The following is a 21,315-nucleotide window of genomic DNA, read 5'->3' as shown; positions in this document are numbered from 1 at the left end:
TTAAACATTTTTGAGTAAATGATAATAGAAACACAACATAATAAAATGCATAGAATATAACCAAAGCAGTTCTAAGAGGTAAGTGTATAGCGACAAACATATATATATGAGGTGTATATATATATATATATATATATATATATATATATATATATATATATACACACACACACACACATATATAAATATATATATATACACACATATATACATAAACATATGTATATATATATAAATCTCAAATAAATGACCTAATTTATATCTCAAGAAACTAGAAAATAAAATAAAATTATCTAAGACCAATGTTAGTAGAAGAAAAGAAATAATAAATTAGAACAGAAATAAATTAAATGGAGAATAGAAAAATAATAGAAATGATTAACAAAACTAAGATTTTATTATTTGGAAAGATTAACGATATTGACAAAATTTTAGCTAGACCAACTCAAAAAAAAGAGGACCCAAATAAATTATAAATGAAAAATAAGACCTTTCAACTTATATTGAACAAATAAAAAATTAGACTACTGTAAATAATTATGCACAAACAAATTGACAACCTAGAAGAAATGAATAAATTTCTAGAAACATACAATCGACCAACAATTAACCATGAAAAAATAAAAAAAACTCTGGACAAAAAGTTAAAGAGTAAGGGGATTTAGTCAGGAGTCAAAAACCTCCCAATGAAGAAATCCCCTGGACCAGATGGTTTTACTAATGGATTCTACTTAATATTCAAAGAAGAACTAATACCTATTTTTTTCAAACTTTTCCAAAAAATAAAAGAGAAGAAAACACTTCCAAATTGATTTTATTAAGCTAGCATTACCCTGATTCCAAAATCATCAGAGTAGGAACCTACGAGAGAATAAAATTATACATCAAAATCCTTGATAAATATAAATGCAAAAATTCTCAACAAAAAAAATTAGCAACCCATTCAACAGTGCACTAAAAGATTATATATTATGATCAAGTGAGATTCATCCTTGGCATATAAGGATTGTTCAATGTACGTAAATCGATAAAGGTGGTGCATCACATTAATAAAATAAAATATAAAGATTATATGATCATCTCAATAGATTCATAAAAAAACATTTGACAAATTCAATTCATTTTCAATGGTGAAAAGGTTAACAGCTTTTGTTTAAGTTCAGGGACAAAAGAAGGGTGCACACTCTCCCCACTCTCAACGTATTACCAGAAGTTCTAACCAAAGCAATTAAGCAAGAAAAAGAAATAAGAGATTTCTCATTTGGAAAGGAAGAAATAAAATTCTCTGTTTGCAGATGACATGATCTTATATATAGAAAATCCTAAAGACTTTACCAAAAAACTATTAGAAATAATCATTGAATTCAGTAAAGTTGGAGCATACAAAATCAACATACGAAAAATATCAATTGTGTTTCTATATACTAACAATGAATTGCTTTAAGAAATAAAGAAAATCTCCTTTACAATAGCATCAAAAACAATAAAATTCATTTAATGAAGCAGATGGAAGATCTGTATACTGACAACTATAAAATATTAATAAAATAAATTGAAGAAAAAATAATTAGAAAGATATCTGGTGTTCTTGGATTGGACTAATTAATATTATTAAAATGTCCCTACTACCCAAAGCCATCTATAGACTCAATGCAATCTTAATTAATATTTCGAGGGTCTTTTTTTCATAAATAGAAAAATTTTTCCTAAAATGTATGTGAAACAACAAAAGACACAAAATAGCCAATGTAACCCTGAGAAAGAAGAGGCATAACAGTTCCTGATTTCAAACTACTACGAAGCTATAGTACGCAAAACACAATGATGCTAGTATAAAAACAGATGGATAGACCAATGAAACAGAATCGAGAACCCCTAATAAATCTATATACATAATTTTCAAAAGAGCCAAAAACATATACTGGAGAAAAGAAAGCCTCTTTAATAAATGGCAATGGGAAAATTGGAAAGTTATACACAAAAGAATGAAACTAGACTGCTACTGTCACTATACATAAAAATTAACTCACAATGGGTCAAAACCCTAAATATAATTTTTTTCTAAATATAATTTATGCAGTTTTTCATGGTATAGTTAGACATATTTGATAAATTTGCCAGCTCAGGAAGAGCAAATCCTTAACAGACTAAGAGTGATTTAATACCCTTTTTTATTTGCGTAAGTAGTTGAAAAATTAGTTCAATATTTAATAATTCATCTCTTCTAATACAAATCAAGTTTTTGTAACATTTCATTAGAGTACTTGAAACCTATCTGTAGTTAAATTAAATATTACATTAAATATCTTTTTTATCTGTAAAAATATATATTGGACTAAATCTTTCCCCGAAAAACTTACAATTTTTTCAGTATCTTTTATATAATCATTCTTTATCTCACTGATTTCAGTTTTTACATCCAAAACATTAAATCTTAAATTTGTTTCCCCATATAAATTAGTGAAAATTTTTTCTTAAATATCTTTTATGTCAATTTCTTAAAAAATTTCTTACATGTCACATAAATTCTGATTTTATTTCTACGAGTATCTGTAACTGTTGGTTATTTCTTCTAATAAATTATTATTGGAGTAGCATGATTTTCCTTAGACTAAATAGTTTTATTTACTTTGTTAAAGGTCATGGTAGACATATTAGATCTTTTAAAAACAACATTTCTAGATTATTTATAGTTCAATTTTTTAAAAAAGCTTAGAGTACTGATTAGAAAATTTTCTCATATGAGAAATATTTTAAAAAATTAATCTACAAATTCTATCAGTGACCAAGCAGAAAATAATTATAGATATGCTAAATTAATAATACTGAAGTATAAAATGAATAAAACTTTAAAATATTATAATTTAGCATGAGTTGAAATAGCCTACTTCATTGCTGGATATGAGTTTAAGACTTTAACTCATGGCTTGCATAAAAGCAATTTGGACATATTAAAAATACAAAAATTCACTCTGATATCCTTCTCTGGGGTAATTCTAAGTAATTTTATGTTTCCTACAGGTCTTTCTTATATCTACCTTTTATATCATCAGTTTTAATGAGGAAATTAAGGGACAATATGCTTCTCTTGGTCAATTAGGGTCATTATCAGTTCACCTTGGAGGACACCATTGAGCACTTAACATCATTACTAAAAACACAGAATACATGTATTAAAAATACAACTTGGCCATTTAGAAGTTTGTATAGTAAGAAGAGAAACTCCTAATTTTTTAAAACCAAAATTTAATGTATGTTTCTTGATTTCTGTATTCACTGTTTAAAAAAGGAATAATTATAATTTTCTTTGCAAGAAAATTTAACCGTGTGATAATTCATATCATGCTGTTTAGGTACAATTATGTAATTAAACTTTGTACCTCATTGTAAAAAGTTCTAATCATCAATCATCAGCATATTGTCAGAAGGAATTTTTTGTAAGTTGAGACAGATTCCCTGCAAAAAGACCTGCTAACTCTGATAACAGAAGGAAGAATAATTAGAGATTGACCCAGATTTGCTAATAGTAATCCTATTTGAAATATAATGGCAACAACCAATGACAACCATAAAAATAATCTGTCACTTCTGTTCTTTCAGAACCTACAATATTCCTACAGTGGCCATCCATCTACCTGTAATTCTAAATTCTTAAACTGTTCTGCTCAATCAAAATTTAGGTAGGAAAAGGTTATGAAGAGCTAGGGGAAGGAGATAGAAAATATATTTAACATATTAAATATGCTTAAATATCGTGAAACCTCTCTCTTGTACATGCTCTCTCTCTCTCATTAGTTTGAGGAAACAATCTCTCCTTATAACAGGTTAACACTATTAGCAAATCTGATCTTTGACTATTCTTAAATATGAAATAGGATAATGTTCCATCCTGTTTGACAGTGTGTGCCTGGGTACAGAATTTACACAAAGTAGGTTTTTAATAAATATTCTTTCAATGAGGACAACTAGTGATATGGTGCCTATCACTAAGCAAATAAACCTAAGAGATTAATAAAGAAAGATAAAGACATTTTCCATAAGGTGATCTAAGGATTTTACCAAATCTTATTGAGGAAAAATGAAAATTAGTTATCTCATGAGTTTCTAAAATACCTGTGATTATATCTACGATCAAGATGTTGGCTCTACAGTATGGTAAATTATGTGTGGTTCTCACCTTGTAGCATGCATTGCCTCATTTTTAATTAATACTTTTACTGATCTCTTAGAGTGCCAGGTGAAAGCATTACTTCACAAAACACCAGAATCACATATATCACAATTTACAGAATTAAATGTCCATTTTGGGAAGTACAGCAGTTAAACAGTGCTCGACTAGAGCTAGACCTAGTTCAATGCCTGTTATACCAACCAAGAAACTAATAAGACCCTATTTCATTCTCCAATGTATCATGTCTAGATAATAAATTAGTAAGTCACCTACAAATGCAGGATATGGCATTAGCAGGGGCTATTTCTGCCTGAGTGAGTAATGGGAGAGCAAAATGTTAAAAAGCAAGATCTTGCTTTATAAACATGCCTGCTGTTTCCTTTAGTAGATGACAAACAGACCCACCAAACACACCCACCATTTCAAAGTAAATGAAGAATTTTAACCAATGAATGATGAATCCATTCCTTCTGAGATACAGAACCAACCAATCATTTGCTGCTTTTCTTTTTTCTGACTTGCATTGATTTACCTGTGTCAATTAGAACAGAATGCCGTCTGTACTTTAGTTTGGCTTTAAAACTCAAACTAGAAATGGCCACTAAGGATAAGTCTAAAGTAACTTCTTTTTATGTTTCATGAATATTTTTAAAGAAGAGTGAACATCATTCTTATAATCAAATTTATGTTTTCAGTTAGAGAGTTTCTCTAATCATTTAAGCATGAATTTTCTTATGTTTAAAATACATTTTCTGGAAATCTGTTGTAGTTTTTGTATTTCTCTTCTGTTGCTCAGATAATAAATTAACCTTAGTAGTTTAAAACATTTTTTATATATATTTCTCAAGTTCAGAAGTCTGAAATCATTTCTACTGGGATAGAGCCAAGATTTTAGGAGGGCTGGTTGCTCCTGCAGGCTGTCAGTGGAGAATCTGTTCTCATACCTTTAAGAGCTTCTATATGTATCCCTTGGCTTATTGACTCTTCCTACATCTACAAAGAGTATCGCTCTAGTCTCTGCATCTGCCATCATGTCATTTTCTCTGCCTCTGACTCCTTCAGTAGCTCTCTTATAAGGATCTCTGTTATCACTTCAGGCCTAGCTGGATAATGGAGAATAATCTCATATAGAGATTCTTGTCTTAATTACATCTTCAAAGTCTGTTTTTCCACTAAAATAACATCACTGGGTTGGTAGGTTCTGGGGATTAAGATATGGGTATATCTGGGGTGCCATTATTCAGTCAAGCATACTCTGAATTCCTAGAAACTGTTCATGAAAGTATGTCTTCAGTCTATTTAGCATACACTTTTGATACCCCTTTTTTGGTATTCGGCCTTAGTATACTATAAATATTATGGCTGTAACTCCTGTTAATGAGGAACTTGGGAGGAGTGTTGCCATCTTAAAGATCCAAAGATAATATAAATGAGATTCACATAAATAACCATACTTTTTAAAATATTTTCACCAGTGATTTCTCCTTAATTGTAAGAGGCAAATTTTTAACTCGTAAAAACTTAAGGCATGCTTTTTTATTATTCATTTTTAATTTCATTATTAGTGAAGATATATTAACACCTTTAGTTTCTCTAAGGCATTTACAGTGTTTATATTTATTTCCTTTAAATATAAACATTTCAACCTTATTCACAGGGTTTACACTAATTTAGATGAATTAATTAAGCTCTCCCTTCTTATACTTAAGCTGTTTTAATTTTTTATCATTTGATATAAAAATTCTGCTGAAAATAAGAAAAGAAATAAAACATGTTGCAAACATTGTTCTTGCTCTTATACATGGATAATGGTATCAAATCAAATCAAATGTTAAAAGTATGAGAGTTTTTAAATATATTTATCATTTAAAATGCCTTTTAAACTTTTCTATTATATAACCGGTACTAATTATTATAATCAATCAATAGAAAACATGTGAAATTACAAAGGACTACTTATTTTAAACTAGTTAAGATACATACCTTGTATGTAGAAGTGACACTGACGTGAGCACTAAGTCTTGAATATTTCTATTTTTGTCCTAGAACTACTACTAACATGTCTATTATTTTCTGTATACAAAGTCCTTAACATTAATAGAAGCTGTGTGTAGCTTTAATTTCTATTAATCCTCAAAATTATTAACATCTCTTGCTTTATTATTGCTTGCTTCCTGGAAAGGCGAAGTCTGGAGGACTCAGATAATACTATGTAGGTTACCATAGAAGAAGTTTCTACTATTTTTGTGACTAACAATTATAAGACAATAAAACCATTTGAAAATTGCTTAAATATGAAACCTAGGGAAAATTTTGTATTGCGTTGTCTAAAAACGTTCTTTTAAGTCAAATATGTTGTTTTTGCTTTCTAGTTTATAATATTACAATGATTCAAATGATTAAAATATATCATAGAACTAAAATATAAAAAGTAACACAATGCACATGAAAAAGCCTTAAAAGTTATTGTGAGGATGCTATTCTATTTCAAACACTGTTTTAGGCAAGAGTCAACTTCTCTACCAAGAACCTGAACAAGAGCAGGATAAATAATTCAATTAATAGAGTCAAAAAACTATTAAGAAATATGTCTATGGAATAGAGAGAAGAGCAGAGGAATAAGTACCTCTGAGTACAAGACATGGATGAGTAGACTGAAGTGGATCCTGATCACATGGCATTGCTGAAGCTACCCCAAACAGTTTGACTCTTTAACTACTATATGTTTAATAAATCTGGAATCATGCTCTTGCCGCCTCCTCTCCTTAAAAACAAGTAGAAAGAACTCTCTCTTAATGTCACACTGGTTTATGCTACTTAATACAACGCTTCCAAACCTTTTGTCTAAATGTCCAATAATATAAATAAGTAGAAAAAAATCAAACAAATTTAATCTAAGTATTTCAGAGGGAAGGATTGAAAAGCACAGTTTGTGACTAAGCAGCACATATTCCTCCTTCTGAACTGGAAGTATGTAGTCTATTCCCAACAAAGAAAGGAAGATAATAGAAAAGCAATTTGAGTTAACCAACGGATCACCTATCTGATATGCACCTATCAGATACAGGATCCGTATAAACCAGAGAAAGGCTTCTCAATCTGGGATCTAGCTTATGTTATGGTCTGCTAATTTGAGACAGAAGTTTCTCTTTTTCAGGTTTGAGATATTTAAACTTTCATAAAGTCTATTTTCTTTCTTTCTGTGCACAAGTTTAACTATTTTCCAACTTCCACAGCTTATACTTACTCTAAAGCTGGTTTTCTCAGCCATAGCAGTATAGATATTTTGGGCCTGATATTTCTCTGGTATGTAGGCTATCATGTGCATTGTAGGATACTTAGCAGCAAACCTGGTCTCTACTCACCACATGTCAGTAGCAGCCCCAACCTTGATTTGTGACAACCAAAAATGTCCATAGACATTGCCAATTATCCCCTAGGGGGCATGATCACACTTGATTGCTCAAGGAATCTTCTTGTACCTGATCTTAATTATTCTTTTCCAAAGATGAGTATGTCTGTCAGCACAAACTATGGCAATACCCACTCAGTCCCTAAATCTGAAGAATATGTCTTTCAGGACTGATAAAAATGGAAAATACTGGTGTATTTATCTGATTGAGAGTACAACTGGAAGGTATCTTTGGCAGCTTAGAATGTAGTTCTTGAGCTAATAAGAAACGGTCTCAGTTTTTCTGTTTAATTTAGTCAGTAGATCATAGTGTGAATTTTAGATTTTTTCATTTTGTGTATCTGTGTAAACTAATATTTTGTGTTCATAACATACTAAGCTTATCTAATCTCTATTTGATTTGTTGATTTTTACAATTTTTACATTAAAAATAATTACTCAGAGGTATTTTGTGTATCATGTGAGTCTTTGCATCTTTCTCTAGATTCCAGGTCAAGCTAACACTGACTACCTCATTAACTAAGAGACAGGTCTCCAATTGGTCAGTTTCTAGAGACTGTGCTTGTCCTACCTAGAAATATCCTTCCAAATAGGTTCCCATCAACTACACTTGGAATAAGTTGCTGGCTAGAACCTTCCAGTCTTCTCTGGAAGAAAGTTAATCCTGTATAAAGAAACAAAGATATCTACCTTCTACTTTTGGATAGCTTAAAATTTAGCCTGAGTTCCCCTAGGAACTTCAAAGATGCCGCTGTTGCTGTTTTAATATGAGCTAGAAGGAATACAATCACATTAAGCCTCTGGTTAAGTGCTTACCTCATCCAGCCCCTGTAAGGTCTAAATCTGTGTCTTCAAATCTCGTGTGTGTCGTGTGTGTGTGTGTGTGTGTGTGTGTGTGTGTGTGTGTGTATGTGAGAGAGAGAGAGAGAGAGAGAGAGAGAGAGAGAGAGAGATTGATTTCTGCTTAGATTTTCTGTTGTTTCAACTAAAATTCTCAAACTCTAAATCCTACCCAAATTGCAAATTTTACTCATATGGAATTCTAATTTGAGCTTTACTTCTTTCAGCGTGTTTGCATAAGTCACGCTTGTTGAAAATAATTATAAAAAAAAATTTTAACTAGAGGATGGAAATAGAAAAGAGAAATAAAACAGATGGTAAAGTTAAACTAGATGAGTTTTAAAGTTTGTTTTTTTGTTGTTGTTGGTTCCCCAATGAAGACTTAAAAAGATGAGATAAAACATAAATTGCATCCTGATATCTGCATCTGTGAACTAGTTGTAAAAGAAGAGAACTAAAAGAGCTGTGTATAAAGCACTCATGGCATTTTCTTTAATGGTATAAAAAACAGCAATCAACAATTCTAAATTATAATATCAGGAAGTTATAAAATATTTGGATAGACATAAATCAGAAATTGTGGCTCTAACAATGTATATTATCTACTAAAAATTAAATTAAATTTATTAGTAAATCCTTAAAACTTTAAGGAAAAGAAATCCTAAATCATTGCTATGAGGCAATATAAATGGTTTTTATATGCATAGTGACTGCATTTTTACTTTAAAATGTGCATAATATCAATTATATTCTTTATTTTAGTGGCTATCATTTATTCATTTTTATAAACACAAAAATGACAATAAGAACCTTTTATCTTTTACTTTTTTTGCCATGAGCTCTTAATTTCGTCAATGATTTAATCTTGTGTGGTAGTTATTAGAAATCTGACTTTCATTTGGGAAGTGACCATTGTTTTAACATGGGGGCCATTTATATCATTAATGTTGAGAATGCAATTGCCATTGTAAAAGTGCTTGATTGGAAATTGCTCATCACAATTTCAATGAGAAAGTTCAGCATCTTTCTGCCACTTTAATGATAGAGAAAATGAATTGAAAATAGAGAAATTTAACTCATAATGAAGAGCATGGTTTAGAATTAATAAGGTTCTAACCTTCAAATTTTTTTTCTTTTAACCCTTAATATTGTCCAGCTTGTTGCTTTTAATATAAATTTCTTAATCGTAAAGTCATTATGGAATATGCTTTATTCTTCATATTACTTCAATGAAATGTATATTCAACAGAAATCTTATTTTTTTCTGATTATAAGTTTAGTTTAATCTCATTAACAGAAGTAAACAACTGTCAAATTATTAGATTATTTCATTTTAGTCTTATACACAATTGCATAATACAAATACTATTCAGGTCCCAATGACTATCAAAACTCTGATTAACCTGGGGGTTAAGTTAGATCTGGATTTTAACTCAAAGCCTCTCTGTGATTCCCAAAGCCATTTTTTCCCAATTATTCTCTCTGGCATCCTGCTTCTCAGTCTCTGTGTATATTAATTTGTCCCTGTACGCATAGGTTAAAGGCTTCATACACTTTACTCTTTCCATAAAGTCATTTAGAATATATAAAGGGAATTTACATTTATTAAAAAAGTTATAAAGTCCTGAATCATTATGGAGATGAATGTCAGTCCATGCTACATATATTTTGAAGCTCTGTTATTAAATGTATTATTTCAATTGATAAGCTGACCCACTTACATTTATGAAATAAAGCTCTTCATCTTTGATACTTTTGTATATTGAAATCTACCTTATTAATAAAGCTACACCACTATTTATTTTACTTGTTATGTGATATAACCTTCCCATTATTGCACTTTCATATATATGTCTACATTTTTTTACATAAAATGAGTCTCTTTTAAATGCATTTGATTGAGTCTTGCTTTATGTGCTGTTGACAATCTCTGCCTTTTAATTGAAATGTGAAGACAATTTATATTTGCTGTGATCCCAGATATAGCTAGATTTAAGTGTATATTATTACTCTTTGCTTGTTTTATGCTGTCTTCTCGTTCTCTCTGAATATTAAATATATTTGTTTTCTTTAAATAGGAGAAGAAATAGTTTATATTTATCCCTAAAATAGCTCATCAAATAGTCTCTTAGAAGTTAGCTGACATATTCAAAAGTTGATAATGCAAACTTTAAAGTAGAAAAGTAAATATTAGCTATAGAATTCCAAAAATATTTTAACCTACAAAAATGCATTTTACATTTGCATCATAAAAATAAGTTGAATATGATATTTTATTTTCTTTACTATATTGCATTTAACTTAAGTATCATGAAGAATAATGTTAATTCCTATTGTTCATAACTATTATGTAATCTAAACAATATATTTATAAATATGCATTAATTTAAATGCAAACTATTTCGTAACTCAATACAGCCAAAACTAGGATTATTAATTGATAGGAAAAATTACATGTTTAAAAAATTATTATAATGTTAAAACATTTAATAATGCATATTTTTTATTATCACCTAAATTTTAAATCAATGATAAGACTAACAGTATTCCTTTTTTGCTAATACTTTATCTAATGGAAGCCAGTAAACTTAAACTAAGATTACACACACACAAAAAACAGAGTCTGCAAGGTGATGAAAAGTCCAATCAAATTTCTTTAAAAAATTTAAATTGAATTTAGAGTCAATACCATACATATAAGTGTTGGGCACTAGAATAGGTGATATCTCCAGGAAATTGCTGGTGGAAGAAGAAAAATTTTTAAATAAAATCAGAGATAAATACTCAGAGACCATCCTGAAAAAAAACTGGAACCAAAAAACAAAATATAAGCAAGATAACATAAAAAAAACTCAAACCAAAGTAAGAGAGATATTTAATTAATCAATTTCCTATTAAGAAAAGGATAAATTTTAAAAGAAAAATAAATGGTGGTTATATATATATATATATATATATAATTTGAATGTATGCATTCAGGAGTCACACAGAGTAGGTTTAAATCTAGCTTCATTTATCCCCATTAATATATATGAATTTAGGAAAATATTTTAAAAGCTCAGTAGACTTTGTTTTTATAAAATAGAATGGAATTTATGTGGTGACCAAATAAGGTAATGATCATAAATGATATGCTATAATGTCAAATTTTTTATAGCTGCTAAATAATTGCTATCCTTTTGTCTTATGTATTCTTATATAGAATTCAATATTACATTCTTGTATACTATACAAGTAACATTTTATTTTAACATATGTTTGCAAAAGTACACATATAAATTTGACCAAGGTTTATTTTATAAGTTGGCTTTCTATTATTTTAAAAATATTTTGTTAAAATATTTTATACTACAAAAAAATAGAAAAAATAATAAAGTGAACATGATCCTGGCATCCTTATTTTCCAAAAACCCATTAAAAAAATAATAAAGCATTACAGGTTTATTGGATGTCTGGTTTGTACTCCCCCTAATGTCATATCCCTTCTTATCTCCCTATAGGCAGTCCTAGTAAATTCAGTACATATAAATAATTCTTACACATGTGTGTATACTTTGCTATAGATTTATGCAATCATAAAAATGTTTTGAAAATTTTAACTCTTCATTATCATACTTTACATTTATCATTTTCAATAACATTTTAAAATTCAGCATCATGTTTGTTAATTATAAGTATTAATACATAGAACTTTGTTTACTATACCATACTTTATCCATTCTCCTACACATATGCTTTAGTTTGTTTCAGATTTTGAGTGAAAATTGTCGTCTATGTCACATTCAGTTACAAATCTGATAAGTTCTCCAATAGACAGACCTGAAAATACAATTGCTGAGTTGTAGGATATGCCTTACTGTGTGTAATATACACACTCTGTATTTTTAAAGTCATTTAAAAAACTATCTACCCAAAAAAGCAAACTTTTAAAAAATTTTGACTAACAATTTCCAGACTAATTTTATTTCCCATTTTAGTTTAAGAGCTTAAGGCATTAGTTACTGTGGTTTTATGTAGTACTTGATTAGCTATAATAAAATAAAAACACTGCCTAGAACACTTATTTTATAATAAAAACATTGCCTAGAACACTTATTAATGCTCTGCCAACATAATTCTTAATAAGTTAAAAATCTCTATTACTAATCTTTATATAACATGTTTAACTATACATATAAGGATATATTTATCTGGCTTAGATTAACAAAAGTATTTGAAATACAGACTGCCTGAAGCTGTTATGTTATGAAGTGCTAAATTACTTTGCCATGTATTAAATTACTTACTCTGAATCTTCCAATTATATTGAAACGCCATCCTTCATTCAGACAGTTGATGCTGAGTAGTCTACAGTGGTCAATTACTTTCTCACTGTTTTTTCCAGTAAATCTTGGCATACAACTGTAAATACATCAGTGTAAATAAGAAAAGTTGCAAATTAAATATTTTCATAAAAGTCTATTAACATTCTGCCAAAAATAATAATGCTGTGTTTAAATTACATACAAAATATATTATTACATTATATTTTCAATCATTAGTTTTGTCCATGGGTACCTGTGTTCTCAACAAAGGAGAAAAGATTTATCTATTTAGAGAGAATTAGAGTAAACTACATTTTCATTGAATGGTCTTAATATTATCTTTTGAGAATTTAAGGGCAAATCAACTTTGGTCTAAATGAATAGCTATCAATAAAATTCAGGTTTTGGAAAACTATTGGAATAAATGAGACCATTATTGAAATGTGAAAAGGAAAAAAGATGATGAAAGAGATTTTTACTCTTTAGTAATATTACTAGATACTGATGATGTGATATCAGGAGTTGATGACACAAATGAATTTTAGAGTAAAGAGTTACAGTGGACAAAACAGTATGACCATATTTTGGTTACTATAGAGCTTTATTTATTGTGTGACTCCTGAATGCATACATTCAAATGATATATATATAATGGTGGTTATATATAAACCACCATTCTTACATTTTTATAAAGCAATCTTATAGTGTAAATATATTAACAGTTGCCAAAAATAATAATGCTTTGTTTAAATTACATACAACATATATTTTACATTATGCTTTCAATCATTAATTTTGAATAAGCTTTTCTGATTGAAATGTAAATGCCTGAAATTAAGCTTTTGATTGCTGAGGCATTCATTTCAAGGACATTCATCTCAAATAAATGTATTGGCGGTTATATGATTCCTACTAGCTACACAACTAGATAAGAAGATAGGCCTCCTCTACCCATGAAGTTTTTATATTAGAAATCCCTGGGTAACTTAGAAACAGACCTCTTGAGTGACCCTGCTTTATCCTTCCTCTCCTTAAATCCTCCTCTTCTGTTTTATATTCACTTAATAAAGAGTGAACCTTCAAAACCCTAGGCACTCCACCCTCAACCCTAATACAGGCAGAACCCCATGACTGTGCCTGAGACAGAGAGCAAACAAATTTGGTTTCACTGTACTACATATAGTTCATTAGCTGCAATCGATAAGGTGCTAAAGAACACATACTGGTGTTCTGGCTTCCATTGCCCTCACTCTCATTAATTTATAAGAAATATTTCTGTACTTTATATCACATTTAGTAAACCAAACGGGGTACTAAATTAAATGACAGTGTGTCTCTCTAAAATAAACACTAGAGAATTAAGACCAAAGATCATATTTCTTAAAACTAAGTTGTTATAAGCTGATTTAATAATGAAATGAACTGTATTTCATTATTGTACCATATATTCACTAATTTAAATTTCTTCTACAAACATAGGATACTTTCATAAAAGAAGAAATCAAAGGTCATATGGACAGAGTTAAACTGAAATAGCATCAGTAAAACACTTTTGTAATTTATCTTTCATGCTTTTCGAGGCACAGCTTTGCACTTTCATCTTGTCGAATTGAATCATTCCTTCATTTATATCAGTAATAACCATCCATTTTTTTTAGCAACTACTATATGCCAGCTACTAAGCTAATTACTTTTACACAATTTTATTATTTTGTCATTCAATTCTTATAAACTCTGTGCAAAATGTATTTATTACCATTATGTTATAAATGAAGAAATATACTCTGAGAGTTAAGTTAGTTGCTTTGGTCATATCAGTAGTTTTTGAACTGTTATTAAAATTAAAAATAGTCTAATTTTAAATGTATTTTACTCTACTACTGCATTAATGAAACTTGTTAAGATATGTTTACCTAAATTCTCTCATTCTGAGGACCTAACCAGAGTTCTAGTAATCTTTCTGATACCACTTTGTTATGAAAGGTTATCATTTCTATCCTTTCCTACTTGGGGTAGGGGACGGCAGAAAGAAAGAAGCACTAGAATATACTAAAACTTTAATGAGTTGTGGTCACCATTTTCAATTTTCCTTTTGAGTGAGAATGAATTAAATTGGCCAAGAATAGCTAAAGACATGTGTGAAACTTAGATTTATATTACTCTGAAGTTTATTTCCAAAGAGGAGGGACAGGTTTATGAATTAAATAACTAATATGTAGTCATTAGTGAGATCAGATCAACGAGTTGTTGGATGAGATTAGGCAGCAGTAACTCTGAGAAAAATGTTTCCAAAAAGGAAGCAGGACCTATTGACGATAAAAAAATTGGGCAAAAATGTTAACACTCTCACTACACATTAAAGAAAAGGCCTCCAAAACACCATCGGTGACACCTGAACCAAGGAAGTTTAACCCCAAGGATGAGGAAATCCGTAATTAGAAAATCTTCCTATTGAGTTATAGGCTATCAACCGTCCATGCCTTTACCATGAGATAGATATTCTTGAATGTTAAGATATCAAGAGAGAATATAGACATATAAAAATAAAAATGCAAAAGGGAATATAAGGAAAAAATAAAGGCTGATAATGCTAAGTATTTCTCTGTGTAAATATGCAAAAAAGTTTATGTCAAAATACAAATTGCCAAAATTAAACAAAAATAAGGATAGTTGAATAAAGCAAAGTATTTGTTGGAAACTAACTCTAAAACATGCTTAGCTTCTTTATTTATATGGATAAATAAATCAAAATTCCATGAGATGATTCTCATGCTATATAAGCATTGATACTAAGAAAAATTTATACAAGCTACCTACTCATTATAAAAATTATGAGAACTCTGATGCAAAAGCCTCAAAAATTACAACAAAAAAAGTGACAACCAAACTTATATTTGAAAATAAAAACCATGTTGTATCCATTGACATAAAATTTTACTTCCAGGAAATTGTCCCAGAAATAACAAGATGTAATAAACATAAATTTATACTCATATTTGCCCCATTGTATTACAAATGAAGTTTCTATATTATATCTTCTGATATAAGAGGTGATCAAATTCCAGTCTACCGAGAATCTAAGGATGCTATAAACAAGAAACCAATTCCTTTCTAAACAGTCAATTCTTCTTCAAAGGCCTTAGTTATCAAAAAAGACCATATAAATTTTATTTTTATTTTATATTAAAGAATTTATGTTATGTAACTAATTTAGGTTTTTTTTTTCCTACATAAAGTATAGATTTTAGGCTATGCTATTATCCTGAAAACAAGAAGAGACATGATATTCTCAGATAATGGCAAAGTCCTACATGACTAGAGCTCATAGCAAAGGATGAAAGTAGTGAGAGATGAGAAGAAAGAGTTGAGGAAGGAATTTGTAAGTTACCAAAAAAAAAATTCACCCAGTATCCAAAACCTAAGAGTAAAAATCAGGGGATTAGAAATTGGATATGGGAATAAAAGAAAATAAATAAACAACCAACAAAGCAGAAAAAATGATAGAGGATTTTTATTGTGTCATTAAACTGAAGACTATGATTAAATTAAATCACTATAACTAAAGTTCAAAAATAATGTGAGAGGTGAGACAGAGATATATTAGCTTGTTGAGTTAACATTTGAATGAAACCAAAGAGAAGTTAAGCCTCCTCTGCTTACCTTCAAAACTGTTGTCCCCTTCAATTATCTGTCATCCCCTAGTATATTAGGACTCCCCAAATCCATAATGCTACTCATGCTTCTACTTCTTGTATTGTGATCATTTTGTAAATTCAAATTCTCCTGATACTGAACTGTAGAACTAAGTTTTCATACCGACTCTATTGTAACAGCTGCGACTCTACCCAGAACATTACGCAAATTTTACTAAAGCTCACATTTTTACATTTATTCTACCCCAACCATGTCTTTCTCCTGTTACGACAGACAATTCAGCTGTCAGCCCAAGCTGCTTCTCAGCCCTTCACTGCCGATAGCTTTACTGACTTCAATGAAAATATGTTACTCAAACTTCTGCAAAGTAACTAGAGTACTGCTCTACCACCTTGGAGAGCTGTGCATTTAGAAGATTCCCACAGCAGGGGTCTACATACTAAGGTCCTTTTGGTTTACACACAGTTCTTTACAATCAGAAGATCAGGGGATGAGTCCAGGTAATGGTACTCATTTCTACCTTTGACATGAATTCTCCTCTTTGGAGAGAGATTAAGGTTTCACAGACACTTTCCTCTCTTTTCCTTTTCCTTCCTTCCTTCCCTCTTTCCCTCCCTCCTTTTCTCCCTCCCTCCCTTTCTCTCTCCCTCTTTCCTTCTCGCCTCCCCACCTTCCCTCACACATTTTCCAGTTCAATATGTGTTCTATTATATGCATGAATGCACAGTCATGTCTACAGTTAAATGCCTTTAATGAAAGTCTATTATGCATATACATATTCAATTCCAGTTTTGCTTAACTTCATATGAAATAACTGCATGCCTCTGCTCCACCATAAACAACATGTGCATCATCTGAATTTCATTTGGATTTGATTCTGAAGTGTGCTGAAAGGAATCGAAAATTGGAATTTGTAGTAGTATGCCTAGATTTTTTGTAAATAGTCTGGCAGAAGAATGGAGATTGGATTTTTACAAGACTATAGTATGGAGACTAATCAAGAGATTATAATAGCAACATGGGAGAAATGAAATGTATTTCATAGCAATATAGAGAAAAAATAATAAAAGATATTCAGGCGGGAAAATAAACAAGACTTGATGGAAATATTGTTGACATTTATTAACAGAAAGAAAACTACAAAGTGTCAAGTAGCATTTGGTACTTTTCCTCATACTCATAATATGTTTTCATATTTAGTAATTTTGTCCATTGTTTCTTTTCCTCTGGTTTAAGGTGCTATTTACTGTACTTCTTTTCATAATTCAGAAAGGCTATCAAATATTTACATTACAATAATAGTAACATTCTCATTCCCTAATATATAATCAATCACATTCTTTACTATTTTTTTTTTTGCAAATAAAATATTAATTATTTCATCCATGTGGATACATAATCTTTCTTTCTGGACACCCATATTTCTTCCTCATGATGTCTACTTTTTCTCTCCTCCCCACTTGCAGGTCTTGGGGGTCTTGCTGAAATAATTTTTTTCTCTTAGTTCTAGATCTTAAATACAATTTCCTCCACTGAATGTCTCATCTTTCTCAGGAGCCCTACTTTAGCAGCTATTTTTTATGTATACCCAGACATTACATCATTAGCAATTTAGATTTATCTTTGTGAGTACATGCTCATGTACATGCATGCACGTGTGCACACACACATTTTTTACACCTTCCTTTTTTCTTCATATTCCCACTTTGAGATTCCTAGTCATCTATTTCATATTTAGTAAGAATTTTTATTTCCTTTATATAGATTAACTGGATGATAGGTTTTCTAAATCTTTGCATACACAATATATACCAAATTGTTTAATTGAAAAGTATATCTTCTACCTGCAGTCTTGGTATATACTTATATGTAGGTGCTCTCTTCTTGAATCTTTTTATTGATTTTGACTATAGTTATCAAATTTAAGTTTTCCTCTCTCTCTTTTCTAGAGACTCTAATACCTGAAAGTTGTATTTATTTTGTTTTAACTCATTTTCCTTGCTTCATTTTCTGGTCTGTCTTGCACAGGATATTTTTCTTTGCTAACTCATCAGGTCTCAGGTCTTCTTGCCACACTGTCCTAAGTGGGGCATCCCTCAGTGAATAGAAGCCCAGTTGGGTCAAGAAGGTTAAAGCAGCCGGGCTACAGTCCTCTGCTGAGTGCCACAGACCTGAACTTTTTCCTCCATATCACTGAGGATACTCCCACCCTCTGCAGCTGAGAAGCTTCAGTCCTTAAATTTAGAACTTGTTTGATTCTTTCTGGCAAAGGGAACAAAAATACAAAAAAAATCTGATTTTGACCTACCCTCATATAGTCAAAGCTCTTATACTGATTAGTATTCACTTTTTTCTAGTTATTTTCCTGGTGTTCCTTATGCTAATTTACAAATGTTTGCGTAGGTCACAAAACAAGAAAAATTTGCATAAATTGCTTCTGTTGAGATAGTCAGAGAGGCTAAAACCTAATTCATTTTAGCTGCTCAAGTGTCCAGCAGCCATTTTTCTGTCAAAGAAAGCAGTAATTTTAAATATGAGAACAGGAGAAAAATGCCTTTTAGATCACTCTGTTCCTTCGACATTCAAAGTATCATTATACTTTTGTATAAAACTATTATTCTATAATAAACATAAAAGTAGTAGAAATATTTTTATCAGTCTGGAGGGTAAGAGAGACCTAATAATGGTGATAAAAATGCTTAAGTTGTCATTTTTAACGGTAAGAGGGTGTTTATATAGAGAAAAGCAGATAGGATCTGAAAAGATAAATGTAAGAAACGAAAATAAAGGTAATGAAAATAAAATAAGTGGAAATTCTAGGACAAAATAAAACACACTTTTATTTTATCTTTATTTTTCCTAAATTATTTTCTATAATTGCCTTAGATGTGTCTCAATTATGGAGCTGAATTTTGCCAATTAGGCCAATATTTATTGAACAGTTTGCTTATTCTATTTTTTAAAAGAGTATCACAAACTTTGTTCAATGACTTATGGAATACATGTTACTGATTATAGTATATTTTAAATATAATTTTAAAAATATTTTTCAAAATATCAAGGAAATAAAAATCTAATAAAATTAAAAAATAAATGTGCCACGTTATAACATAAATGATTGACAGAAAATTGTTAAAGTAATGTATTAAAATGATGAAATAAACACACCTTAAAACAAAAAAGTGGGAATTAAAAATTAAATATATTTGACTTTTTAAAAGATCACAGTACGTTAATAGTGTCACTTTCGACAGAGTATATTCTTGCTCTAAGTTTTCCAACTGCTGAAATAGCTCTTTCAAACTGTACTATTCTAGGAAATGAAAAGGAAATAGTTATAAAGTAACCCCAAATAGTTTTCTCGAAATACTCTCATCATTTGTTTGAAGACTTGGAGGAGGTTTGGGTACTTTTTTTTTTTCAGGGCTCAAACCACACTAAGTGAATTATAATTTTTATCTTAAAGAAGGCATTGTGGTTCACTTTCGTTTTCTTTGGTTTTATTGTGTATAGATGGGTATTGTGACGCAGAGTTACTTGTATCAGTTTCAACACTGTCATGCACCTATTCCAATTCCTGGGGGAAAAAAAAAGCCTTTAAAGTAAAAACTTATCCTTACAATAGAAGCTATGTGGTAACACTATATGCTTACTTACTGTGACTTGTATGGTTATAGACAAATGTCTAGACTTAAAGACTACTCATTTCATTAATTTATCTTTTTTACATAAACTGGACAAATGAGTCACTGTCTGGATTTAAGACATAAATGTTTCCTATTTCATAGTTATTTCATCATTAAAATAAAATTAATAGAAAAAATGATATGCATTTTGTAGTTAATTTAGCACGATACATTTCAATTCTAGAACACAAAAGGCCAACACTGAAAATATTAAAAGAACAAATAATCTACCTTAATGTATGTTAGGCTATAGGACAGGGAAAAAATCGTAAACACATAAAAATATAATGACAGAAAATAGTAAGTGCTATAAAGTAAGTAAATAAAATAAAATCAGGTTAAAATGAAGAGAGTAACTGAGAAGAGATATTTTAAGAATGTTTTTCGAGATTGACAGGAAAGACATCTTTGAGGAAATGTTTATTTGAATAAAAACCTGAATTAAATGAACATCGAATCATTTTAGTTTTTGGGGAATGTGTTCTTAAGATAAGTGACCAACAAAGACAGAGGCTTGAAGCAGAACATGTTTCCTGTGTTCAAGAAATATCTCAGAGACCAAAGGGGCAAAAGTTGAAAACTCAAAGTGGGCATAGTAGGAAATTACAGCAGAGAGACAGACAGGAGCACAATACAGCTAGACTTATAAGCATTGTTAATATTTTAATTTGAATGTTTTGGGAAGAAACCCATTGAATGGTAGTGGAGGACGGTAACATGATTTTAAAACATATACACTCTCTTTTGTAGAAAAGAGATAATAAGAAACAAACCATTTCAAATTGGCTTTATCTGTAGCTTTCACCATATAAGATGATGGCAACTCTGTCTAGTTGCTTTGGTCAAAAACTATAGTCATCGTAAGTAATTTTTTTTCTCTTTAACCGAATCCAGTTTATTCTTATAAGATATTCCCTTATACTAGGTTATCTTATTGATTCTGTCATAAAAAAAATATATCCACAATGCAACAACTTTTTACCATGTCATCTTTCCCATCTTGTTCCGTATCACTATCTTCTCCTATCTAGATTACTACATTAGCTCTTAACAGATCTTTTTACATCTATCTAAACATCTCTACAGTTTCTTTTCAACACAACAGCCAAAGCATTATTTTAAAATATAGCATAACATCACTCATTTGCCAGCAACACTACAATACTTCCTATTTTACTTAGAGTAAAAATCAAAGATGTTAAAATGGCATGTATGGTCTGCAGCTAGCTACCCTAATCTCCAGTTTTC

The 21,315-nt window shown here is 30.1% G+C and overlaps 1 protein-coding gene across 1 annotated transcript in view; it reads right to left on the bottom strand.

The window, feature by feature from the left end:
* Nucleotides 1-21,315, bottom strand: part of EYS (EGF-like photoreceptor maintenance factor) — a 137,791-nt gene that overhangs the window by 25,242 nt on the left and 91,234 nt on the right. The window contains exon 5 of the mRNA XM_039853174.1: nt 12,710-12,824. Within this exon, the coding sequence (XP_039709108.1) occupies nt 12,710-12,824 (115 nt within the window). The remainder of the gene's footprint in view (nt 1-12,709; nt 12,825-21,315) is intronic.

Source organism: Pteropus medius, unplaced genomic scaffold (assembly GCF_902729225.1).
Source record: "Pteropus medius unplaced genomic scaffold, Ma_sr-lr_union100, whole genome shotgun sequence".
Lineage (NCBI taxonomy): Eukaryota > Metazoa > Chordata > Mammalia > Chiroptera > Pteropodidae > Pteropus > Pteropus medius.
This window is presented reverse-complemented; position numbering and strand designations above follow the sequence as displayed.